The sequence below is a fragment of the Heptranchias perlo genome, chromosome 1 (assembly GCF_035084215.1).
Source record: "Heptranchias perlo isolate sHepPer1 chromosome 1, sHepPer1.hap1, whole genome shotgun sequence".
Classification (NCBI taxonomy): domain Eukaryota; kingdom Metazoa; phylum Chordata; class Chondrichthyes; order Hexanchiformes; family Hexanchidae; genus Heptranchias; species Heptranchias perlo.
Window position 1 is genome coordinate 72,742,872 of NC_090325.1, and position 27,874 is coordinate 72,770,745.

Consider the following 27,874-nt stretch of genomic DNA (forward strand, 5'->3'; position numbering starts at 1 on the left):
TCAATTCTACTTTCCCGTCTACCTACTATAACCTTTGATTCCCTTGTTAATCAGGAATCTATCTAACTCAGCCTTAAAAATATTCAATGACCCTGCCTCCGCCGCTCTCTGAGGAAGGGAGTTCCACAGACTCACGACCCTCTGAGAGAAAAAAATTCTCCTCATCTCCATCTTAAATGGGAGACCCCTTATTTTTAAACTGTGTCCCCTAGTTCTAGTCTCTCCCACAAGGGGAAACATCCTCTCAGCATCTACCACTTCAGGTTCCCACAGGATCTTATATGTTTCAATAAGATCACCTCTCATTCTTCTAAACTCCAGTGTATACAGGCCCAATTTGTCCAACCTTTCCTCATAAGATAAACCCCTCATCCCAGGAATCAGTCGAGTGAACCTTCTCTGAACCATCTCCAAAGCAATTATGTCCTTTCTTAAATAAGGAGATCAAAACTACACACAGTATTCTAGATGTGGTCTCACCAATGCCCTGTACAACTGTAGCAAAACATTTCTACTTTTATGTTCCATTCCCCTTGCAATAAATGACAACATTCCATTTGCCTTCCTAATCACTTGCTGTACCTGCATACTAACTTTTTGTGATTCATGTACTAGGACACCCAGATCCCTCTGTACCTCAGAGTTCTGCAATCTCTCTCCATTTAAATAATATATTGCTTTTCTATTCCTCCTGACAAAGTGGACAAGTTCACATTTTCCCACATTATACTCCATCTGCCAAATTTTTGCCCACTCACTTAACCTATCTATATCCCTTTGCAGACTCCTCATGTCCTCTTCACAACTTACTTTCCTACCTACCTTTGTGTCATCAGCAAATTTAGCAACCACACATTCAGTCCCTTCATCCAAGTCATTGATATAGATTGTAAATAGTTGAGGCCCAAGCACTGATCCCTGTGACACTCCACTCGCCAACCTGAAAATGACCCATTTGTGCCTACTCTCTGTTTCCTGTTAGATAACCAATCCTTTATCCATGCTAATATGTTATCCCCTACACCATGAGCTCATATTTTGTGTAGTATCCTTTGATGTGGAACCTTGTCAAATGCCTTCTGGAAATCCAAGTACACCACATCCACAGGATCCCCTTTATTCACGTTGCTTGTTACTTCCTCAAAGAACTCTAATAAATTAGTCAAACATGATTTCCCTTTCACAAAGCCATGTTGACTCTGCCTGATTTCATTGAGATTTTCTAAGTGCCCTGCTATAACCTCCTGAAAAATAGATTCTAGCATTTTCCCTATGATATTTACCTGATTGAAGCACAGCATGGAGGTCTGGCTGTGACGTTCTCTCCAGCTTCAGCATTTCTCTCCAGCAGGGGGCCCAAATCTCGCGTGAGTTGCTCACACCTCTTATAGGCAGTCTGCACCTCTTAAAGGCAGCCTGCACCTCTTAAAGGCAGCCTGCACCATATATATACGTGCAAAAGATAAGATACTAGTCCGCACGGAGTCTGAATGGAGATCAGACATCGTACATGTAAAACACAGATGCAGGTTCCATCCATATGTTTACAAACTGATGAGTTATGTTAAAACACTGAATAAAGGTTGTGCACTACTAAATCCCACATCCTCCAATCTGCACATCAGACCTCACCAATCTGCCGATCTGAGTCTGTACCAGGCCTGCGAGAGAGCGTGCGCCAAGGTTCTCTGATGATGCACTACAGGCTTTGGCGCAAGAGGTGGACAGAAGGAGGGGTATCCTATATCCGCAGGGGGGCAAGAGGCCCTCCAGACATATGCTCAAGAGGCAGTGGCAGGCAGTAGGGTACAAAGTCAATTCCAGGCAAATAGCACCACGAACATGGATGAACAGGAAGAAGTTCAATGCTTTGATACAAATGGTTAAGGTGAATGAGGTCAACTGTCAAGTGGCATCTCCTACCAACTACACCACTAGCTGCATCCACTGCTCCATGCACTACACCCCCCATCACCCACCTACCAACAAACTCTTTCAATCAGTACTCAACTCTTCCAATCAGATGCATCCTCTCACGTTCACACATTACCAATGTTTCAAGCCGCACACCCACAACTCACAGGTCACATACACTGGCAGCTATTCAACCATGACAGGCACATCATCCAAACATCCTACAGGACACTCACCGACACACGTCCCGCTTTCTCGCAGGAGAAGGTGGCTCATAACAGGAGGCATCAAGTGGCAGTGGCATTTAGCCCCATGAGCCTATTCTGCCGTTCAATGCGATCATTGCTCATCTGTGACTTCACCCCATACACCCGCCTTTGCCCCATATCCCTTAATACCCTTGGTTAACAAAAATCCATCAATCTCAGACTTAAAATTAACAATTGAGCTAGCATCAACCACCATTTGCAGAAGAGAGTTCCAAACTTCTCCCACCTTTTACGTGTAGAAGTGTTTCCTAACTTCACTCCTGCAAGTCCTGACTCTTAATGTTAGGCTATGTCCCCTAGTCCTAGTATTCAAGTATAGGAGACCTCCAAAAACAGGTACAACTGCATCAGCAGCCAGAAGCAATAATCCAGTAACTAAACTGTAAATTCTGCATGGTCCCTTTAAATAGCACTGGTGGGGGTCCTCCAGGCTGTCTAAGACATGTTCAGATGGTTGCGATTAAGACCGTTGGCCGCAGCGTTAAGTGCCAAAATGGTGTCTATCCCTTTAAATTAGGGTTGCACACTGATCTAATGCACACTCTCCTTGCTTTACTGCAGTCGGCGTTTGTTATCTGCGCCTGCGCAAACCACTTTACCAAGATGCCATCCGGCGCACATCACGCTAGAATCATGGGCACGCATTCCAGATGCCATTTTGGAACTTCAGTAGGCTGCGTGGCGCCTACATAAGGGGCGCTACACAGCTGAATTTCTAGCCCGGTAAGTCAAAAGGTGTGAGAAAAAGACCAGCAAAGCATATGGGCTGGGTGGGGAGAGTTACCCAGATAAAGGTTCTGTACACGAATGTACGTAACATAAGAAATAAAACATGCGAGTTAGAAGCACAAATCTAGATTCTAGCTATAAGCTTGGCATGATTGGGAGCTAAGTATTCCAGATTTTCAGAAAGGACAGGGAAATTGGAAAAGGAGGGAGAGTGGTGATATTGATTTTTTAAAAATCACTATTACAGCAGTAGAAAGAAGGGATTTTAGTAAGGGTGATTGGGCAGTGGAAACATGATGGGTAGAGTTGGAACAGCAAAGGATGCAAAACTCTGGCAGGGGCTGTCTACAGACCTCCTTTGGTGGCGGGGGGCAGAGGGGGGGGGTGTGTATATATGGAGATCAGGGAAGCATGCAGCAAAAACAATGTGGTTATAACGGGAGATTTTAATTTTCATATAAACTATGAAAAGAAGAACAGCTCAAGCAGAAAAGACAATGGCCTAGAAATTGGATCATGCCCAAACTGGGGCACAATCACGGTGCACTGCACACTATAAAGTGCTAATTGAAGCCAGCGGCAGGACCACAGCAAATTGGCCCATCGGCCTCATTAACATAGTACCGGCGAGCTGTGGGCATCATTTGGAGCCTCAAAGGCAGCTCGCTGGTTGCAGGGGGAGCAGCAAGATTGTCCATTTCGGAATCCAACCAAGGGTCTCAGGAGAGTCTGGGGATGGGGGGAAGGGGGAGGGAGAGGCAATCGAGAGGGCAGACAAGTGGCTGCTGACAGTGGGGCGCAGTTTTAATGTGGAGCCGTGAGGGCCAATCCTGCTTCTCGTGGTCCCACAATAAGGGTTGTGAAGTTGTAAAATTATCCCTATTACTTTAATATCAACACACGGATAGAGGAATTTCATACCAGGTTGTTAATGCATTCGTTACTAATATTGCACTAAGTGATTTCATCTGTAAAGAATTCAACTTTTTCTCCAACCAAAGGTTAAATGGAGTTTCACAGGCCTGCTGGTACAGCTGGCAAGGACATTTGTCTCCGTCACTACAATTCTCCTCTGAAAAACCATGGTCAAAGCCAGCTGGAAGAAAAGGAGCAGACTTACTAACAGATGTTAAGGGTCAAATGTTAACTGAGTGCTGGGTTCTACCTAAGGTTCCAATTAAGGTGATTCCACAATCCACAGATTCAACATTTAAAGGACAAGAAAGTTATTTTTAACTGTTAAGATTACAAGGTGCAAGAATTAGTCATGTTTTGTGGCCAGAGGGAAAGAACGCAGAAATGGGGCCAGTTATGAAATACTTGTCCCAGGTCTCCCTGTAGTAACAAAATGAGTCCTTTTATTTAATTTTATGTTTTTTATTAATTAGCTGTGCTCTGGATTGGTCCAGTAGCACATTCTTGATCACTTCCAAATTTTATCCAGAATAATTTACATTCACCGTTCAACCTCTCCTACTTGGTGAAGTTGTTGATAGACAGAAGTGAAAATTGTTCAAAACACCATCAAAATGTCATGAGAAAGTATATATAACCAGACAATTCGCATTTCAAACTAAAACAGAGCTACTTGCAAAAATATGATGGCCCCAAAATTCAACAAGAGGCATTTTGGGAGTGGAACTGGGACAAAGTACAAATTCTACCTTCCCCTTGTATGCCCCATCCCAAGTCCTGGAGTTGGGGACATTTCATACTTCTGGCGGAAATCTGCGCTACTTACTACACAAGTGGAGCACTGGGATCAGGTTGGGGGCAGGAGGAGGTGAAAAGTTATTGTAATCCTTCACCACAATGTAAGTGAGCCAGCAGTTGGTCTCCACATCGCAATTAATCACATTGTAATCACCCTACTCTTTTAAATTTTAAATTCTCGCTAAATACCCTTAACAATACTGGACATTAGTGATGTAATTCCTTCATTTGGTTGTCCTAGGCCCAACCATCTTCAGCTGCTTCATCAATGACCTTCTCTCCATCATAAGGTCAGAAATGGGGATGTTCGCTGATGATTGTACAGTTTTCAGTTCTATTCGCAACCTCTCAGATAATGAAGCAGTCCATTCCCACATGCAGCATATCTGGACAACATTCACGCCAGACAAATGCCCGGCAATGGCCATCTCCAACAGGAGAGAGTCTAACCACCTCCCCTTGACATTCAATGGCATTATCATCGCCGAATCCCCCACCATCAACATCCTGGGAGTCACTTAAGGAACTTAACTGGACCAGCCACATAAATACTGTGGCTACAAGAGCAGGTCGGAGGCTGGGTATTCTGCGGCGAGTGACTCACCTCCTGAGTCCCCAAAGCCTTACCACCATCTATAAGGCACAAGTCAGGAGTGTGATGGAATACTCTCCACTTGCCTGGATGAGTGCAGCTTCAACAACATTCAAGAAGCTCGACACCATCCAAGATAAAGCAGCCCGCTTGATTGGCATCCCATCCACCACCTTAAAAAATTCACTCCCTTCACCACCAGTGCACCGTGGCTGCTGTGTGTACCATCTACAAGATGCACTGCAGCAACTCACCAAGGCTTCTTCGGCAGCACCTGCCAAACCCACAACCTCTACACCTAAAAGGACAAGGGTAGCAGGTGCATGGGAACACCACCACCTGCACGTTCCCCTTCACGTCACACACCATCCTGTCTTGGAAATATATCGCTGTTCCTTTATCATCGTTGGGTCAATATCCTGGAACTCCTTACCTAACAGCACTGTGGGAGAACCTTCACCACACGGACTGCAGCGGTTCAAGAAGGCGGCTCACCATCACCTGCTCATGGACAATTAGGGATGGGCAATAAATGCCGGCCCTGCCAGCGACGCCCACATCCCATGACTGAATAAAAAAATTTTGTATTGTATCATAATACACTATCCCCAACTGCTAGCAAAACTGAGGCCAATGGGCTCAAAGGAAAACCTTCCAGTGACTGGAATCATACCCGACATAAAGGAAGATGGTTGTGGTTGCTGGAGACCAATCTTCACTGCCCCAGGATGTTGCTGCAAGAGTTCCTCAGGGAAGCGTCCTCAGTCCAACCATCTTCATCTGCTTCATTAATGTCCTTTCCTCTGTCATAATGTCAGATGTGGGGCTGTTTGCTGATGATTCCAAAGTGTTCATCTCCTCTGATAATGAAGCAGCCCCTGCCAGCCTATAGCAGGACCTGGATGACACTGAGGCTTGGGCTAACAAGTGGCAGGTAACATTCGCGCCATGTAAGTGCTGGGTAATTACCATCTGAATCAAGAGAAAACCCAACCATCTCCCCATGGCCTTCAATGGCATCACCACTGCTGAGTCCCTACCGTCGCTGAGTCCTCCCGAAATCAACATCTTGGGGGTTGTCACTGACCAGTTATATCAACACCATGACTACAAGTGCAGGGCAAAGGACGGGTACTCTGCAACGAATGGCTCACCTCCTGACCCCTCAAAGCTTCTCCACCATCTACAAGGCTTAAGTCAGGATGGATGTAGCTGCAACATCACTCAAGAAGCTCAATATCATCCAGGACAAAGCAGTTCACTTGGTTCGTATCACTGCCACTGGACTCAATATCCATTCCGATCCATTACCAGCACAAGGTGGCTATAGTATCTACTATCTACAGGACACATTGCAACAACTCACCAAGATTACTTCAACAGCACCTCCCTCTTCTGCAACCTCTATGACCGTGAAAGAGATAAGCAGCAATGTCATGGGAACACCATCACCTCCAAGTCACACACCATCCTGATTTGGACATATATATCACCATTCCTTCATTGTCAGTGGGTGAATATCCTGCAATTCCATAGCTAATATCACTATGGGGACACCATCAGCACATGGGCTGTAGCAGTTCAAGGAGAAGGCCCACCACCACTTTCTTAGGTCAACTAGGGATACGCAATAAATGTGGCCTTGCCAGGATCGCCCATATCCCGAGAACAAACAAAAAAAATATGGTGAGGCTCCCCCAGGATTAAAAAGTCAGAAATGTATCCTATACACTAATGAACTCAATGGGGTAATATCATTATGGATAAAGATACCGCAAGGCCGCTGACCTATATGCCCAAATTCCTATTATGTGCTACCAGTAGATAAACTTCAATACTTGGAGCACAAATTTGTCAAATTTACCCTTAACTGCACATGGGTTCATTTATGGGCACGAATACATTTCATGGCTGGGTTCCAGCTCATGTAATTTTCAAAGGAGCAAGATGAGCAAATCTTTTAATGAAGAAGATATGTTCATGTTTGGCCAAACTTTCTTTTGTTTGGAGAGTGAGTACAGCCAGAAGAGCTTTTTGTTCCTGAAGTTATGTCATGTATAATTGATACAGTGATGCATTCCAACATGATTATTGTCATCACATTGTGTGCTTGTAAACGACATAAAAAAGTTTTGACATATAGTGAAACTAATGCCCCTTTAAGTTACTAATATGGCAGGTCAGTGGTCTTGGTCCACCTGTTGGTTCCAACCATGTTCGATTTTGAAAGGAACCCAAATTAAATGGAAACAACTGGAGAAGATGAAGGGGCATGGGATTCGGGGGAGGATAGAAAATTGAATTAAAAACTGGGTAGAAGGGAGAAGAGAGAGTTGAGGGCAGTTTCTCAGAGTGGTTGGGAGTGGGTCATGCTGTCCCACAGAGTTCTGTTCTGGGGCTGTTTTTATTCACTGTGTATGTCAATGATTTAGATACAGGGCTAGAGGAAATGTCCAAATTTGAAAGTGATAACAAAATAGGAGGCATAGTACATATTAAAGAAACAAAATTAAATGTAAGAGATTTAGGATGAAGAGCAGGAGGAATTTTATTACACAGGGTGTTGTGATCGAGGGTTGAAGGCAAGAGGAATAAAGGGATATGTGAACAGAGCGGGTACATGAGATTAGGACAATTGCTTGTTTGGAGTAAACACACCAACATGGACTGGTTGGGCCGAATGGCCTATTTCCGTGTTGTAATTCCTATGCAAGTCTATGTGTGTAAAAGAAATCTCTTGTCAAGATTAGTAAAACATTTATAAATTAATTGTCAATTGAGACAATACAGTTTTGATTTTCCAATTTGGAACACCCATTCTATTGGCGTAAATTTGGTGGCTGTGATTAAAACGTTCTGATCCGTCAGAACATCACCCAATTTAGTGACCACTCCAATTTCTGTAATCAATTACAGCACCCCTTTTTGGGCAGGCACATGCAAATAAGGTTGTAATGACGTGGTGATGCCATTTCCCCCATATGTAATTTGTAATTTCTGACTCATTTGTGCCAGTTCCTGTTCTTGCCCCTAAAAAACAGGCATCCAGGTTTGCTAAATGCAATAGGAATGGCAGAAGCAAAATTAAAGAGACCAGCAGTTATACGAACATACGAAAATTGTCAGACAGGAAAAGACCTACTTGTCCATGCAGCCTGTCAACATACAGTTGTGATGCTTTATGCACCACAACACAACTATAGTTATAGGATTTCTAGTTATGTTATTTCTGACTTGAATTTGGTACTTTTAAATATTTAGTTTTGCTGTTACCAGTGACTTTTCCACCTGCCTTTGTGCCATTTTCTGTATGGCTGCCATTTTACCCCCCACCATTTCGTATGGGGATTTCCCTTTGTACCTCTGCTTTTAGGTAGAGCAACAGTGGTGCACAGCACCTAACCACTTGCATGCCCACACTAGAATATACACAGGGCTGCAAATATCTCCTGTTGTCCCAGAAGCAGTGCTTGTGGAGGCTACCCTTTACAAAGAATGCAGTCACTGAATTATGCCACATGTTGCAACATGACCTACGCAACCTCCACCCCCCACCTTCCACCAGAGGCATAAATGCTGCCAAAAGCTGTAAAAATCACAACTGTCCTGAAACTATGTTATGGGGTCGTTCCAGGCTGCCACTGGTGACATCACTAATGTTAGTCAATCAGTTAGGCACAGATGCATTAAGCACGTTATGGATACATTGTTTGCTAGATCAAGTCATCAAGGAATGGACAATCTTTAGCAGCATGACAGGGCACCGCAATTTAACAGAGGGGCAGGATTCCTGAAGATACAGGACGCCATAGACTGCACCCAATGGTCCTACGTGCTTCCCTGTTCAATGCCACCACCCATGGCAACAGAAGTGCATCATGTCAGGGGATGCTCACTTCCCTGGGAGTTGCAATAATGCCTTCATTTGAAGGCAATCCACCAAGTCAGCACTCTAACTTGAAAGGCAAGTCTCTGAGTGGCTCCTGGGAGATCAAAGCTATCTTCATGACACCTATTCAGTTTCCCAGGACAAGACTTAAGCTCTGGTATAATGAGGTCTATTCATATCCCAGAATAATAATCAAACACACCAGTGGCACATTAAAAGTGTGCTTATGGTGCCTGGCCTGATCGGGAATGTCCTGCAATACAGTACTGTTGGTGTCTTAAGGATGCACAACTTTGCCTTACTAATAGGCCTCATCATGGAGGTCATGGAGAAGGAAGGTCCCCTTGGACAGCAAGGGGATGAGTAAGAGAAGAAGCAGCAGCCTGAAGAGGATGAGCGGTACATCTCGTTGCCAGCTACAAGAGACATTTGTGCCACTCTCATATAGGATACTTTCTACCGACAAATATATTAGCAGTCCTGTGTAAATCTTCCTACTTGCCTCCACAAATATGCCATTAACCACAGACTCTTATATTCCTGCAACTCACAATAGCAACTTCTGCACCTTTCTGCGAACAATATCTGCATGCACAGCAAATTCTGAACACCATAATTCTATTCATAATGGCCCAGAACTTACTTACCTTGGTCGCCGCTCCGAAATGGCGTCCACCCCAATCGCCGTCAAATCCATCGGAGCAAGTTCGAGAATGCGCACATGCATATTAAAACCCGGAAATCGCGAACTTGCTCTGATTGGTTCAACGACGTTTTGACAGTCCCGAATTAAAGGGCCAACCATGCCACAGTCAATACAATCAAACCCAATCACAATCAGCAAACAATCACAAACTTACCCATCTGCCCAGCTGGAACGAAGATACTTACGCCACAAGAAGGTACGCTTGAAAATACCAGCCCTACACTACCTTTTAAAACCGTGGAGACTTATAATGTCTGCAAAACGACAAAAAAATAAATTTTAAAAATGCAGAATGTCTAATTATTCCTATTTTAATATTTTTTGATTAAAAAAATTATTAAAAAATAAAAATATTATTTTTCTTTTAACTTTTAATTCCTGTATGTTTCAGTACATTATAAATCATTTCCTTGCCTTTTTATAATAAGGTATGTTATTATGTTAAATTCTTATTTCAACTAACATAGAGACTGTCACTTTAAATGGATGAGTATTACTTGCCTGCTTGTGGGCTGGGCTTGTATTCCCACAGTCTTTGCACGCGCACATGGCCTGCGCTGATCTCGGAGCGCACCACTGGAGAAGATTTCAAAATTCAGCAAATGGACGTCGTGGCCAACGCAATGAGTACATTCGTACATTTTATCCGCAGGATGTGTGGAGATCCTTGCCACGCTGGTCGGAGCAAGTTCCGGCCCATTGTGCCGGCCTTTTGGTCGTAAACCTAATTTTGCAATTCTCTTAGGTGGCACTTGAGCAGCAGGAGAGGTGGCAGGCTGTTGTGTTCTCTTGAGATTAAGGTGGCCCTCAGCTCTCGACAGTTAAGTCCTGAGATGGATCTGCTGAAGCTGCGTCTTGTGGGTTACTGCCTGGGCAAGTGCAGGCACCAGAAGGGGCTGGTGGGAGGGCATATGTGTGCTGCAATACTGAGAGACAGCACTATCATCTATACCCATTCTTACCATGCCACTACTACTGACCACTGGCTTAGCGTGGTCACTGATTTGTGGGAAAGCAGACCTAGTGGTACTGAAGAAATCAGTGAAGCCCAGTCTCATGTCTGTCTGCAACCAGTCGCCAAGCTGTTAAAGCTCGAAGAGATAATCCTCTCCAATCTGGTATCCTAGGCCTCATGGCAACACTCTCAGCATCGATGGAAGAGGCACAAATTTCTCCTACAGCTTGTGCCATAGGGGCCTCTGCTGCAGAAGTCCCTGGTGCTGCCACATGCTCCATGGGGCCTGCAGAGTTATGTAACCGTCCCCTAATGTACTGCTGCTGATGAATTCCCCCACCTGAGCCACCATCTGATACGGCTCCCAGTGACTGCAGCAACACCTGATGCTCAGCTGGCATCCTTCTTTTTAAAGCAGGACCAGTGAGATCTAGATTCCCATGCTCTTCATCCAAGGGGTGATGCGTCCTAACTCTCTGGTCACCAACATCTTCTTTCTCATGTGCCAGTGCCAGCTGATGCTACTCACACATGCAGTGTGTGTCACCAGTGCACTCCCCTTTGACTCACTCACTAAGTCACCTGGACTGGACGTCTCTGAGCTGCTGCTTGGGCGGTATACAGTGCATGACGACACGTGCTGTGACACACTGGTAATGCTGGATGCAGTGGGCCTGTGTTTTCTTCCCCTAGCATATCTAGAGGAGGAAAGGAGGAAGAGAGGTTAGAATGATTTCCAGGGGAGTGGAGCACTCATCACTGACAGTACAAATGATATTTGGGTTTCATGATATAGTTCAATGACTATTAACATGGGAAGGAAGAGAAGCAGAATGTCATCATGAGCCAGCACGTACCACATGCCCTCTTACTCTCATATCTCCGACATCCTCTATGACCTCCCACCCCAGGATTTGGAGCACCTTCTCCTCCTAGGGTTTAGAGGCTAGAGGTTTGGAGGCCGCCGCCTGTTGCAGCTCTCTCCCAGCTGCAATGGGCTGTCTTGGCCTTAAAAAAATCAAAATCAGCCAGATTACTTTTTGTTACCATGACCTGATGTAGAACACAGCACATTATGGGTGTGATGACAGATGCCTGCAATAGGCAGTTATTCACTGTGCAAGGCTTTTTGGGAGGTGAATGCATGCAGGGATGTAAGTGAAGAAATGCTTGCAGGTGAAGGTTGGAGATGTGAGGGGCACCATGATACCTCATTGGCATTATTGCTAAGCAGTTCAAGCAGTGTAAGAGAGTGGGAGAGGGACATCATTGTTAGAAGTAGCCATGCACAATAAATTGCATTCATGGAAGATGTGACTGGTTTTACTTACCTTTCCTGACCTGGTGAGGTCATTAAACATTTTCCAGCACTGAGTGACTATGCATGGTGTGTTTGAGTTGGCACTCAGTACCCTGGCCATCTCCTTTCACTGTTTCTGAGCAGCTCTCTTTGGGCACTTGTGTCTCTCCATTCCCAATAGGGCTTCCCTCCGTTTTCCACAGCTGCATCTGAGAAATTGGTGGGGGGTGGGGGGTGGGGGGGGGGGAGAGGACGTGGTGGACTCTATGCTCTTCAACTGACCTCACAGATATTTTTTGGAAAAAAGATCCTTGGCTGCTCCAAAACTGATGATGGTGGCGGCGATGATGTATTCTATCACATCCCCACCCATTTTTAAGCCTCTGCTTTTTCTCTCCTACCCAGAATTACTAGGGGTAATGGAGCGACCAGTTAAAGCTTAAAGCTTTCCAAAATACTTGAGGATTTTTTTGAGAAGGTCTACCACCACTATGGTAACCATCGGCAATACAACTCTTCAGCAGGCTCCTCCATGCCCTCTCCATGTGGACTCTGCTGTCATAATTATGCTAATGAACTCAAGACTGGAAAGTCAGCCAGGGTCAGGGGCTCATGACAAGGGAGTTCTCCCAGTGGCTGGTCAACATTTGTCCCTCAACCTGCATCACTAAAACAGATTAGCTGGTCATTATCACATTGCTGTTTGTGGAAACTGGCTGTACACAAACTGGCTGTCACATTTTCTACATCACAACAGTGACTACATTTTTAAAAAAAGTACTGCATTGGCTGTGAAGTGCTTTCTGAGGTTATGAAAGGCTCTATGTAAATACAAACCTTTTCTTTCTTTCACATCTTTGTGCGGGACGAAAATCCCAACACACCAAAAACGCACCCCAATTCGGTAAAAGCTGAATATCTGGTCCTTATTTCCTGCGTCCCAGTGGGTGAACTCTCAATCAGTGGAATTCCTGAAGCCTGCAGCTTGCTTCAAATATTAAAATGAAGGTGACCCTCAAAGCTATGGTGGAGATACAAATTGATGTACTGAATTCCTATTTTCAAATGTGAACTTTACAACATGTCCAATTCCTAGCCAGATTTAAAATCAATGGCCAGGAAATCACAGCGCTGTGAATTGGGCACACTAACCTCCAAGTCCAATTCCCCGATTTATGCTCCCATCCAGTGAGACTCTGCAACAGAAGCAGGATTTCACAATTTCAAGGTTAGAGTTTTTCTAAACCGAGGTGATATATATCACCTCTTACAGTTGGGTGAACAGGACATGTGAACAGTTCTGAAGTATCAACTTTTTGAAAGGAATCCAAAATTTAATTAACTGAAGAGAGATCTCAAATGTAGTTAAAAGACGGTGGGCTATTTTAAGACCAGTCTAACATAAACCTACTCACGGAGTGGTTGCTCCACCAACTTTGCACCCGTTTTTGAAAATAGCACCTGGTGCATCTTCTCAAAATAATGCAATGCGAGGTTCAGTCAATGTTGGATTGTGTTCTTCTTTTGAAAAACTGAGCTCACAGTTCATCACTTCAACCATACAACGAATCTAGACTAAATGTGCTAGTTATTGTCACATGATATAAAATATTTCTAATCCTGAACAATATTGCCCCTCATCTTAGTCAGGAGAAAAACTCAAGTAGTACAATGAGAACCAATTAGTTTCCATAGCTTCGGAACAGGACTATTGTATTTAGTAAACACAAACGTAGTACAACTCCCCAATGGTTCAGCTGGTTGAGGCAGACGCTCGGAATTTCCTTGGAGAGTCTCCCGACCAGCCGCAGCAATTTTGGCTGAAGATCGGCAGAAACCCCATTTATACGGTGCATTTGGGATTTTTGCAGGTTTTCTGGCAGAGTTACAGGGGATGATTGGGAGAACCCCTGAGAAAATTCCTGGCAAATGAGCAGCTGAACCATACAAACCAAGAAGGATCAGGTTTGACACTGCCTGTGCTGCTAACTGATCTCAGCTGGGGTGGCAGTGGGGTTGCTACAATTTGCATTGGTGGTCCTGGGTTAGGGAGGGGGAAATCAGCCAGGGTTCTTGTTCCTGTGCACTATCCAGTGACCCTGTTTGGAAGTACATGTTTGTGGACAGGATCAGGCTTGGTTGCCTGCTGACACTCATCGTCTAGGCTTGCATATAAAGAATGGAGGGTAAACAGCACTTATCAAACAAATTATAGCAAGCAGTCAACACATTTAGAAGAGAAGGAGGAGAGGATGAAAATAGACAGAAAAAGCAGAAAAAAATAAATAAATGCAGGAATTTTTTTAGATGGATTACCATGACAATTAAATTTTCTGTGGTGGGCCCTAATGCCTCCAGAGATTCTGGTTCGTCCGCAGGCCTCCTATAATGGAAAGCTGTACCAGCAACATCAAATTTTCTTGGCCAGTCAATGGTCCAGGCACCATTTATGTAATATTCATCACCTTCAGATTTCAAAGCTACAAGTAAAATGTTCCAAATTATTCTCAAGACAAACTTCAACAACTTCATAAACAAATAAAAAAGAACACTATTAAATACATGTATTTTGCTTGTAATATAAAAGTGTACAACACTGATTAAAATTATTGTTTCATCAGACCAACTTACATGGTTTTTAAAAATTGATAGTTTGTTTAAAATTTATAGGACTTGCATTCAATTTTAATCCTTGCAAAGAAAGAAAGCAAATAAATTAAGCAAACAGCCCATCACCATATAGACACTTTATCACTAAAAACTCACCAATGTAGTTTTTTGACATTGCTAGTTCCCGTATTTCAATGTGAACTGATCCTCTTGGAATCTGGACTACTTCCATGTAACCTGAAAGCACAAATTTTAGAACATAAATTACTTTATTTAGATAGGAAGGCTGAAAGTAACTATTTTTTGTTATTCCACTTCTTTAAAGAAAAATTCAATCCTAATTGGTTTAGTAATGTATCTCCACAGATGTCGAATACAAAAAAAAATGCCAACATGCAGAGCTTAATGGAACTTATCTCAGAAGAGCCTGATCTAAGCAATGTTGTAACATGTCTCATTACCTAAAAAAGGATATACTTGCCATAGAGGGAGTGCAACAAAGGTTCACCAGACTGATTCCTGGGATGGCAGGACTCGTATGAGGAGAGATTGAGTAGACTAGGCCTGTATTCTCTAGAGTTTAGAAGAATGAGAGGTGATCTCATTGAAATGTATAAAATTCTTACAGGGCTCGACAGGGTAGATTCAGGGAGGATGTTTCCCCTGGCTGGGGAGTCTAGAACCAGGGGTCACAGTCTCAGAATAAGGGGTAGGCCATTTAGGACTGAGAGGAGGAGAAATTTCTTCACTCAGAGGGTGGTGAATCTTTGGAATTCTCTACCCCAGAGGGCTGTGGAGGCTCAGTCATTGAGTACATACAAAACAGAGATCGATAGATTTCTAGATATCAAAGGCAACAAGGGATATGGGGACGGTGCAGGAAAATGGCGTTGAGGTAGAAGATCAGTCATGATCTTGTTGAATGGCGGAGCAGGCTCTAGGGGCCGGATGGCCTACTCCTGCTCCTATTTCTTATGTTCTTATAAAACAGCTGAGAAAAGGGACACAATGATCTGAATATTCCTATGGAAAAATGATTGTATTTATTTTTTTTATACAGTTAAGGCTCATATCCTTCCATGTAAATGAATTCCTAAATGCTAATCGACAGCAATCCTTTCTTTTCAGTTTCTTCCCAACTGTCCCCTTCATCTTTCTGGTGCAAGTCTTTCTAATATATAATGTCCCATTCATCCACACTGTTTTACCTACATCTCTGAGGTTGTATGTTTCTTTGCACTTGTGACATGAACCATTTCTCAACCATTTCCATTTTTTACTTTTGTGCTCGTCAAAATAAGGAATGCTCAGTACTGGGGAATGGAAAACTTTTCTCCTGCTTCTGCATCCAGTGTCGGCAACAAGCACTCCTGGGGCAGGCAGAACAAATAACCAGGTTATGTAAAGGTCCCTCTGCTCTAGCGTTGAATTTCATCTCGGGGCCGGCCCATTTTTCGGCGGGAATGGGGTGGTAGCAAGACGAAAATTGCAAAATCAAATCACACTGCCGACTTCCCGTCCACTGCAATTTTGGAGGGTGTCATGAAATAGGTGTCCAAAGCCCCTGCCCGAAACATGTGGGAGGCTCATTAATATACAGTCCTCACTGTTTATAGTGGGTGCACTGCTGTTAAAAGCGAAGTAACCAAGATATTTTTTTCAAAAAGGAAATCTCCACTAAACAACTGCCTCAACTATTTAGGAAGATAAGAAGATAGGAACAGGAGTAGGCCATTTAGCCCTTCGAGCCTGTTCTGCCATTCAATGAGATCATGGCTGATTAGTAACCTAACTCCATACACCTTTGGTTAACAAAAATCTATCAATCTCAGATTTAAGATTAACAATTGAGTTAGCATCAACTGCTGTTTGCAAAGGAGAGTTCCAAACTCCTACCACCTTTTGTGTGTAGAAGTGTTTCCTAACTTCATTCCTGAAAGTCCTGGCTCTAATTTTTAGGCTATGTCCCCTAGTCCTAGACTCCCCAACCAGCGGAAATAGTTTCTCTCTATCTACCCAATCAGTTTCCCTTAATATCTTGAAAACTTTGATCAAATCACCCCTTAATCTTCTAAATTCCAGGGAATACAACCCTAGTTTGTGTAATCTCTCCTCATATTTTATCCCTTGGAGTCCAGTATCAGTCTAGTAAATCTACGCTGCACTCCCTCCAAAGCCAATATATCCTTCCTACGGTGTGGTGCCCAGAACCGAACACAGTACTCCAGGTGTAGTCTAACCAGAGCTTTGTATAGATGTAATGTAACTTCTACTCCCTTGTATTCTAGTCCTCTTGATATGAAAACCAGCATTCCATTAGCCTTTCTGATTATTTTCTGTACCTGTCCATGACATTTTAATGATCTATGTAAATGGACCCCGAAGTCTCTTTGGACCTCCACTATTTCGAGCTTTTCACCATTTAGAAAGGATTCTGATCTATCCTTTTTAGGTCCAAAGTGGATGACCTCACACTTGCCTACATTGAAATCCATTTGCCACAGTTTTTCCCATTCACTTAATCTATTAATATCTCTCTGTAATTTTATGCTTCTATTTACACTGCTTACAATGCTGCCTATCTTTGTGTCATCGACAAACTTGGATAGGTGGCTCTCTAGCCCATCATCCAAGTCGTTAATAAATACAGTGAATAGTTGAGGCCCCAACACAGATCCCTGTGGGACAACACTAGTCACATCCTGCCAATTTGAGTACCTGCCTATTATCCCTACTCTGTGTCTCCTGCCGCTCAGCCAATTTCTTAATCAGGTTAATAATTCGCCCTCAATTTCATGAGCTTCAACTTTAGCTAACAGTCTCTTATGAGGGACTTTATCCAATGCCTTCTGGAAGTCCATATAAACAACATCCATAGACATTCCCCTGTCTACTACTTTAGTCACCTCTTCAAAAAATTCAATCAGGTTCGTCAGGCATGACCTACCCTTTACAAATCAATGCTGGCTCTCTCTGATCAGCTGAAAATTTTCAAGGTGTTCAGTCACTCTATCCTTAATTATAGACTCTAGTAAGTTCCTGACAACAGATGTTAGGCTAACTGGTCTATAATTTTCTGGTTTCCCCCTCTCGCCTTTCTTAAATAGCGGAGTGACTTGTGCAATTTTCCAATCTAAAGGAACGGTTACTGAATCAAGAGAACTTTGGAAGATTATAGTTAGGGCTTCTACAATGTTCTCACCTACTTCCTTTAAAATCCTGGGATGGAAACCATCTGGTCCTGGGGATTTGTCACTCTTTAGTGCCATTATTTTCTTCATTACTATTAATTTGCTTACGTTAATTATGGTGAGTTCCCATCCCCAATTGTTAGCCATTGCATTCAGAATCTCACCTCTAAGGTAATCGCACTTTCACGAGGTGTGAATAGCTGAAGACCTGATTTTGCCTAATATCAACAGTGCCTTTGTAATTGACTCCTTTCGTAATGGCAAATGGTTAGTGCCATTTGTCTGATATAGGTGGCTGCCTGCAATAAGTGTGGACAGTGTAAGTGGTGGAGACTGTATTTAAATCAGGGTGCTATGACATATTTAGGACCTCGATGGAATTTTGGGCTTCCATGAATGCTCTTCCTGGCCGCATAAATATTGTTGCGGCTGCTGCTAGTCCCTCTGAGATCCCTCCACCCCTGCTGTTGTCTGCTCCCCATCCCCTTAAGGTGTTCCAGCTGGTTCGGCTCCGTAGAGGAGCCTCTGAATTTCACAAACCCTCCTCCAAATCGATTGGTGAACTGCCTGTCATTTAGCACTGACAGCTTGCCAATTTTATTATAATGTGGCCCGATTACCAAAATCAATTTGGCCAATTGTCTGCCTGAATTGAAAATTATCCCCTGCATCTCAACAATGGCCAACAAATTTGACTTGTGCCCAAAACGAACACAAAGTGAGCAGAACAACGGTTCAGTGCGCCAGTCCATGTTGGCCTGAGGCTAGAGCCAAATTCGACTTTGGGTCTCCTTTAAATGCTGCTGACGAGCCGCGGGCGCCAAATTGGCATCCTGCTGCCGCTCACCGGTCGGAGAGGGTGATAAATCGGCCAGCTGCTACAGTGAGCCAGCCAGCAGATGGGGGTCAGGATGAGGTGATCTCCAGTAGTGGGACGGAATTTTTTTTGTGGGTCCAAGAGGAGCACGCTTGCTTCCCCTGGGCCACAAAAATAAAAATTGAAAACTTCCTGGGCCCTTTTTTCAGCGGCCTCCAGCGGTCCATTTAGGGATCGCTGGTTAGGCTATTCAACACCTGGTACAACTGTGCCCATTTGTACCTGAATTTCACATTTGGGATCCTACAACCAGCGCAGGGCTCCTATTTGCATAATTAAGGAGCCTAACATCTGTTTCAAGGCGGGCACCCTGGATGACTAAAAGTCACCCGAGCCAATACGATATCCGGCGCACTTCTGGCATAGTTCGGGCACGGCAGATCATGACACAAAATTCAGAGGTCTAAAGCCGATTTTACAAATAGGAAAAACAGGCAGCCTTGAGTTGAATTTCTCCCCAATTTGTCTTAACTCCATCCTCAGAAAAACATCTACCACACCAGCGCAATTTTTTCTCCATTTCCCAGATCAGTCATCCTTGTGACCTCTCTGAATGACAAAACCAATTTGGTGCCAATGAGTCAAGTTATAGGCACTGTTGTGCTGTGTATGCATGCCCACTAGAAACTGAGCCAAGGCTGGCCAAACCCAACTTTTTCACTAATAATTTATTTATTTCTGCATGATGTATTATCTGCTAAATTGTCAGTGTTTTGCAACAGTGCCAGGACTGTTATTATTCAAGCTTTGCATATGTTTATGGGATTCGGACAAATAAGTACTTTCAAAAGCTGAGCTTCATAAGTTTATTTAGGCTTCAGTTTGTCCATATTATCTGCATCTTTGTTAATGGTTTCTGGATAAACCTAACTTAAATCGGATCTTTTTTGTGCAACTTACATTTTCTGGGCACGACATTCATAAGCAGACAAAGTGATCAACTTGTTCCAGCTTTCATCATTAATCCTGATTGTTAAAAAAATTGTATTGGATACTACCATTCCTGTGGACTTTTTTGGTATTAATTTCACAAGTTGCACATTTTTGCTTTCCAGCTGACTAGGTACTAAACAACTTCAACTGCATCTGCTAGAAGTGCAACGTTGTTTGCATACCTAAGATTATTAGTCATTTAGCCAACAAGCTTTACCCCCCCACAATCAGTCATTTCTAGTGCTTGTCTTAGAACAAGTTGAACAGGACTGGGTAGATTATGAAGCCCTATCTCAATCCTTCTAAATCACCAACTATTCCATCTGTTATCTGCTTTGACTGCACATTTCTCTGTGGTACAGAGCGATTGTAAAGGACTGATTGTGTGAGATGGAAAACACAGCTGCTAGTGTAAGCACATAATCTATGCAGACAATGCAGTGAAACACTGAATGCTGTATTGTTGGTAGCACCATCCTTTAGATGAGCTATTAGGGCCAATTCCCTGATTACGGGGAAAACGTGGCCAGCATTAGTATGTGCTCCCACACTGATAGAGTAGGCTGCAGGCCACTCTGGATTCAGCTTTTTCTTGTGCACAGGAGCTGTAACAACTGGTGGACAGGAAGAAAGGAGTGCAGCAGCTCTTTAAGGGCTGCTGCTGTTAAAAAGCTGCTATTTAATTGTCATGGAGCCTGACTGTTCTGGCATACCACTGTGAAGATAATAGGGTGGATTTTCCTCCCCATCTCTGCCCTGGAATTAGACAGGAGAGAACACCCAAAGTGCACTACTCCTGTCCAGCCTTGGGATAGTTAAGACTTCCTGCTCCAGGCAATTTACATGCCCGGAGGTACACTTGATGAAGGCCTGCTCTCTGGCAAGACCTAGGATCAGAGGAAGGGGCAGGAAAGGTGGGTCTCCCAAGCAGACAGCTGAGTGTTGGGCCTTGTCAGTGAGAAGATTCTGATTGCATCTAACAATCTTGGAGCCAGGGCACAGCGCTATGTTCTTTAGGCAACCCCTGTCAGCAAGCCAACAAACAGGAAAATGAGGCATGAGGTTGGAGACCTCAGGTTAAGTGAGAGGGCAAGAAGATGGCAGATGGAGTATAATGTGGGGAAATGTGAGGTTATTCACTTTCGTAGGAAGAATAGAAATGCTGAATATTTTTTAAAAGGTGAAAAACTATTAAATGTTGGTTTTCAGAGGGATTGGGTGTCCTCGTGCAAGAAACACAAAAACATAGCATGCAGGTACAGCAAGCAATTAGGAAGGCAAATGGCACGTTGGCCTTTATTGCAAAGAGATTGGAGTACAAGAGTAATATAGAGCTCTGGCGAGGCCACATCTGGAGCACTTGTATATAGTTATGGTCTCCTTACCTAAGGAAGGATGTACTTGATTTAGAGGGGATGCAATGAAGGTTCACTAGATTGATTCCAGGATGAGTGGGTTGTCCTATGAGGAGAGATTGAGTAGAATGGGCCTATATTCTCTGGCATTTAGAAGAATGAGAGGTGATCTCATTGAAAAGTATAAAATTCTTAGAGGGCTTGACAGGGTAGATGCTGAGAGGCTGTTTCCACTGGATGGAGAGTCTAGAATTAGGGTCATAGTTTCAAGGTAAGGGGTCAGCCATTTTGGTCAGAGATGAGGAAAACATTTTTCACTCAGAGGATTGTGAATCTTTGGAATTCTCTATCCCAGAGGGCTGTGGATGCTCAGTCGTTGATTATGTTCAAGACTGAGATCGATGGATATTTGGACACTAAGGGAATCAAGGGTATGGGGATAGGGCAGGAAAGTAGAGTTGAGGTATAAGATCAGCCATGATCTTACTGAATGGCGGAGCAGGCTCGAGGGGCCATATGGCCTACTCCTGCTCCTATTTCTTATGTTCTTGTGAAAGTAAACAATTGAATGCCATGATGGGGGGACTCAAGGGTCTTTCTGAATGGGTGAGTTGGAAGGCTTTCTTCATTCTCCAGAACTAGCTGTGCATCTAGCCTAGCTGTTCCAGTACAGCTACAACACTGGCATCTACCCGACAATGTGGAAAATTGCCCAGTTATGTCCTGCCCACAAAAAGCAGGATAAATCCAATCTGGCCAATTACCGCCCCATCAGTCTACTCTCAATCATCAGCAAAGTGATGGAAGGTGTCGTCGACAGTGCTATCAAGTGGCACCTACTCACCAATAACCTGCTCACTGATGCTCAGTTTGGGTTCCGCCAGGACCACTCAGCTCCAGACCTCATTAAAGCCTTGGTCCAAACATGGACAAAAGAGATGAATTCCAGAGGTGAGGTGAGAGTGACTGCCCTTGACATTAAGGCAGCATTTGACCGAGTGTGGCACCAAGGAGCCCTAGTAAAATTGAAGTCAATGGGAATCAGGGGGAAAGCTCTCCAGTGGCTGGAGTCATACCTAGCACAAAGGAAGATGGTAGTGGTTGTTGGAGGCCAATCATCTCAGCCCCAGGACATTGCTGCAGGAGTTCCTCAGGGCAGTGTCCTCGGCCCAACCATCTTCAGCTGCTTCATCAATGACCTTCCCTCCATCATAAGGTCAGAAATGGGGATGTTCGCTGATGATTGCACAGTGTTCAGTTCCATTCGCAACCCCTCAAATAATGAAGCAGTCCGAGCCTGCATGCAGCAAGACCTGGACAACATCCAGGCTTGGGCTGATATGTGGCAAGTAAAATTCGTGCCAGATAAGTGCCAGGCAATGACCATCTCCAACAAGAGAGAGTCTAATCACCTCCCCTTGACATTCAACGGGATTACCATCGCCGAATCCCCACCATCAACATCCTGGGGGTCATCATTTACCAGAAACGTAACTGGACCAGCCATATAAATACTGTGGCTACGAGAGCAGGTCAGAGTCTGGGTATTCTGCGGCGAGTGACTCACCTCCTGACTCCTCAAAGCCTTTCCACCATCTACAAGGCACAAGTCAAAAGTGTGATGGAATACTCTCCACTTGCTTGGATGAGTGCAGCTCCAACAACACTCAAGAAGCTCAACACCATCCAGGACAAAGCAGCCCGCTTGATTGGCACCCCATCCACCACCCTAAACATTCACTCCCTTCCCCACCGGCGCACAGTGGCTGCAGTGTGTACCATCCACAGGATGCACTGCAGGAACTCGCCAAGGCTTCTTCGACAGCTCCTCCCAAACCCGCGACCTCTACCACTTAGAAGGACAAGAGCAGCAGGCACATGGGAACAACACCTCCTGCATGTTCCCCTCCAAGTCACACACCATCCCGACTTGGAAATATATCGCCGTTCCTTCATCGTCGCTGGGTCAAAATCCTGGAACTCCCTTTCTAACAGCACTGTGGGGGAACCTTCACCACATGAACTGCAGCGGTTCAAGAAGGCGGCTCACCACCACTTTCCCAACGGCAATTAGGGATGGGCAATAAATGCCGGCCTCGCCAGCGACGCCCACATCCCATGAACGAATAATGAAAAAAATTCTTGTGGTGTTGTGAACACCCTGAAATCTTTGGGAGGTTCAAACCATAAATTTTAGGCAGCTGGGTGAGGTCTTTGTTTTTAAACTTGAATCCTCATTGAAGGCTTCCTTTGCTCACTCGTCCTACCTGTGCTCACTCGTGCTATCTGTGCCTATGTACAGTGGACGTTCAAAATGTCCAAATGAAAGTCACAAGGGTGTAGTCAAAATGCAACTAAGCCATCGAGAAAAAATATTACCTGTTTCTATGTTCAATATCTTCTGCTGGAAATGAGACAAGTTATTCGTTATGCTTGACTGAATATAATAATATGATATTCTAAGCAAACAGGTTCCAGGTAGGAATAATGTTTTGATTAAATGTCAAACAGGTCCACTTTTCACAGCAAAGCAGTAATACTCTAGTGTTCTGAAATTGGCACGTTACAAACGCCTTCATTTAATCAGAAAGTCATTTGACTGTCATAAATCATCAAAATTCAAGGAAAAGAAACACTTCGTGATGTTATCCAAGAAGAAAAATTATCTCTATGGTACAGTACTTGACTATTGAATGTCAGAAAATCTATTTTGATTGCTGAATCTTGATTATGTCCACCTACCTCCTCGAGGGAGGGAATCATTGAATAGACCTTCCGTTGCTTCACAAGTGCTTCCATCGCCCCCACAAACGCGACATCTGTCTTCTTTTGCATCAGAGCCCAAAATGTGATCGCAGCCTACATGCTTTAGACACAAAGAAATAGATAAATCAAAACTGTTGAGCTATCACTGTAACACTGATTGAAATAATGGAAATTATTTATGGCTAACTCATGCAGACAAAACCATATAAAACATCAAATGTAAAGCAGATTTTTTGTATGGTTTCCAAAAGAAAGTGTTACATATTCTTCATATGTTTAAATTTAAGCATCATTTTTCCCTCCCTATTCTCCTAAATACATTAACTCCTTTCTAGGGAACGGTACCATGGACACTGGCCATTCCCTGGTATCTTGGCCAAGTGCCCATTATTCATGTGTGAGCCTTAACAATACGTGTTGGCATGTTATTTGATGGGGCTGGGGGTGAGAGAGAGGTATTAGAACCGAGGCTGATCCTTTTCTCACAAAACATCCACGCATGATCACTTCCAACATGGGTCACTGAGTACTGATCAGAAGCAGAAACTTTTGATGATTTCTCCCCTCCCCGAGCCTAAGGCACTGAAGCTTATTGTCGTACCCCTAACGCCACCCCACTGAGATCAGCTAACTCAGCACAATTCAAACCTGATCCTTCCCGGTCAGTTTGGATCAGCTATTCAATGGATAAACTCGCTGAGCTATCAGGGAAAGTCAAGCATAGCAGACTTGACACAAGTGACCATAAAAGCAAAATAAATCTGTGGGAATGAAGTAGGCCTTGAATGCATAACAAGAGATTCACAGACAATACTCAAGGTATGTATGCAATGGGAAAGTTTGTTATGCTTTAGATTGTGTCTGTAGGTTGCTGAGTGCTGATCAGTGATTAATGTCAGGCATCACATTTGCACGTATCATATATGCCAGAAACCAAGCTCAATGACCTCATGCATTGCCTAATCTCCTTCCTAAAATATAATTCTGCAATGCACACATTATGATTATGATGTGCAAGGTCCAGGGTGATCGGGCTCTGATCAGAACAATGACCTCATGCTTGTGCAAATTTAGTATTATCCAGAATCATGTACCTTTTAAGTAATCTGGGCATTTGATTTAACAAAAATCCATGACCCTTTTTAAGGATGTCACCACAGTGAGGGGAAAGCCACACAGTCTGGGGCACCAGCAAGCTCGTTTTACTAAATTCAGTTACAATGCCTTGAACTTCGTGATGACAGAAAAACAGCTTTTCCTTTGTGAAAGGTTTAAAGTCCATTAAAATAAATAATTTTATTTCTTAATACAAAAATAAGTCAGGATTTACATTTGTATAATTCTGCCATTTGAGGTGCAAAACAAATCTGTTGGACGGATTTAATGTATTTTTTAAATGGACAAGTAAAATGTTGAGTGTGCACAATTTGATCATTTTCAGATTAGACAGCCACCATCTGAATTCCTGGACCCGAAATTTCATGACTGTTGATTAGTTAAAATATTTCATTGTTTTCCAGTTTCATATTGATTTACATATTGGTTGAGTTGTTTTGTTGATTTGGTATTTGCAAAAACAATAGGTTTTGGTATGTAGGAACCTAAGGGGAAGAGGAAACCAAAAATAATGATAAGAGCTAATTTTTTAAAAAACATTGTTCACTCAAACTTTCTTCACTTTCTAAAGAATGTAACATTAGGAAACCTTCAAAATTAGGTTAATCTTCTGTCAGCTGAATTGTATCATTCAGCAGTTAAGCCTAATCACAATGTAAATACATTGATAATTTTAGAGTAAAGGTCTAACCTTTGCCCTTTACTCCTTATGTATACTTATTTGATAGGAAAAAAGAGCAAGGGATAGTTCTGAGAACCAGCAATTAAAATGTGACCTTTCCCCATTTGTGGCAAACATCCTGAACATTAACTGCTGCAACATTTCTTTCACCAAAATAAACGTTTACAAGAACTTTCTTGTAGAACTAACGTAATCCCTAGTAAAACATCCTGGAATATTTGTCAAGCTCCAACAATGTAACAGTGAATGAAAAGAGCAGAGGGATGATTTCTGGAACATTTGCCGTTCCATGTGGCTATCTGCAGTATTTATTTGTTCTGTGTGTGAGCCCTGTGGAGTTTGTGCAGGTGCAGATTATCTTTAAAAGCGTCATTTGTGGATACACAAGGGATTTACAGATTTCCATTCGGGTAGCTGGGGGGAAAGGTACATACAAAAACCCTGTTGCCCCCAGTTCTATGCTTTGTGGCGGTTACAATCATAAGAAGTACCATAAGGTTTTTTTTTGGTTTCTTTTAATCAAACTCCCTGGTGCTCCAATGGGTTAGCTTAAAGACTTAGTTTAAATACTTTAAAACATGCAAGTCAGCAGGTTGTGACTTCTTAAACTTGACGATGAATTTCTTCTTGTTGCTGGCAGTAACATTGACATGAACCTCCATTGCATTACTGCAAAGTCATTTACATTGATCCATCCCCAGGGTTGTGGATGCTACAGAACCAGGGGAAGACATGAAAAATTCCAATATTGGTGAACTCCAAACTCTTCTGTAATATAGGAGAGATTTTCAGAAAAGTTGTGGAGAAAGTAAAACCTTTTCATAATCAGGCTATTGAAGTACAAGGTTTATTCATACACTAATCCACTAAAGTAATTTAGAGAGGGAATCTCACCTTCACCACCTCTTTATCAATCAATGTTACAAATAATTAACATTAACTATAGTGTCCTTCCCCCTTCGGTCTATTTTTAATTAAAAACAAAATAATCTTTGTTTACATGATGAGTACTGATGAGTTCCCTGGGGAATGAGCTTAGAGGATATCAATTAGCATCACACAGGTCAACAGAGATGATCACTGAGCCACTTGGGTTAAAGTTTATCTTAACTTATACATTCATTTAATCCTTATTTTTCTTCGAAGTCATAGCTTAATTGCAGCTCCAAACATTGAGGCTCTACCCTCAACTGATGTAAATGTCCCGTTATGTTGAGCATAGAGTACTTCATTGGCTATAAAGCACTTTGGGACATCCTGAGGACGTGAAAGGTGCTATATAAATGCAAGTCTTTCTTTCTTTCTCACTATATCGATCGATCGCTCAATCTCTCTCTATATATATATTATATTGTGTATATATATATATATATATTATATATACTGCATGCATGGATCTAAATGCTTTTCTGTAACCCTCTTCATCCTCCCTTTCGCCAAAGGGAAACACAATAAACAGTAGCATGAACTGTCAGGATCATACGCCAGACACGAGACTGACCTATGAGAAATGCATATCAATAATAAAAGATGTATATACACTGTATGCACATGGATGTCTCCAACAAGAGAGAGCCTAACCACCTCCCCTTGACATTCAATGATGTGGAGATGCCGGTGATGGACTGGGGTTGACAATTGTAAACAATTTTACAACACCAAGTTATAGTCCAGCAATTTAAAATTTAAAATTTAAAATTGCTGGATTTAAAATAAAATTGCTGGACTATAACTTGGTGTTGTAAAATTGTTTACAATTGACATTCAATGACATTACCATCGCTGAATCCCTCACCATCAACATCCTGGGGGTCACCATTGACCAGAAACTTAACTGGACCAACCACAAAAATACTGTGGCGACAAGAGCAGGTCAGAGGCTGGGTATTCTGTGGCGGGTGACTCACCTTCTGACTCCCCAAAGCCTTTCCACCATCTACAAGGCACAAGTCAGAGTGTGATGGAATACTTTCCACTTGCCTGGATGAGTGCAGCTCCAACAACACTCAAGAAACTCGACACCATCCAGGACAAAGCAGCCTGCTTGATTGGCACCCCATCCACCACCCTAAACATTCATGCCCTTCACCACCGGCGCACAGTGGCTGCAGTGTGTACCAACTACAAGATACACTGCAGCAACTCGCCAAGGCTTCTTCGACAGCACCTCCCAAACCCACGACCTCTACAACCTAGAAGGACAAGGGCAGCAGGTGCATGGGAAGACCACCACCTGCGCATTCCCCTCCAAGTCACACACCATCCTGACTTGAAAAT

General features: G+C 43.3%; 1 protein-coding gene across 1 annotated transcript in view; it reads right to left on the reverse strand.

Moving 5' to 3' along the window:
* Nucleotides 1-27,874, reverse strand: part of adamts6 (ADAM metallopeptidase with thrombospondin type 1 motif, 6) — a 240,192-nt gene that overhangs the window by 25,219 nt on the left and 187,099 nt on the right. Inside the window, exons 17-19 of the mRNA XM_067995733.1 lie at nucleotides 23,776-23,899; nucleotides 14,834-14,914; nucleotides 14,384-14,547 (exon numbers count right to left, since the gene is read on the reverse strand). Coding sequence (XP_067851834.1) covers nucleotides 14,384-14,547; nucleotides 14,834-14,914; nucleotides 23,776-23,899 — 369 coding nt within the window. The remainder of the gene's footprint in view (nucleotides 1-14,383; nucleotides 14,548-14,833; nucleotides 14,915-23,775; nucleotides 23,900-27,874) is intronic.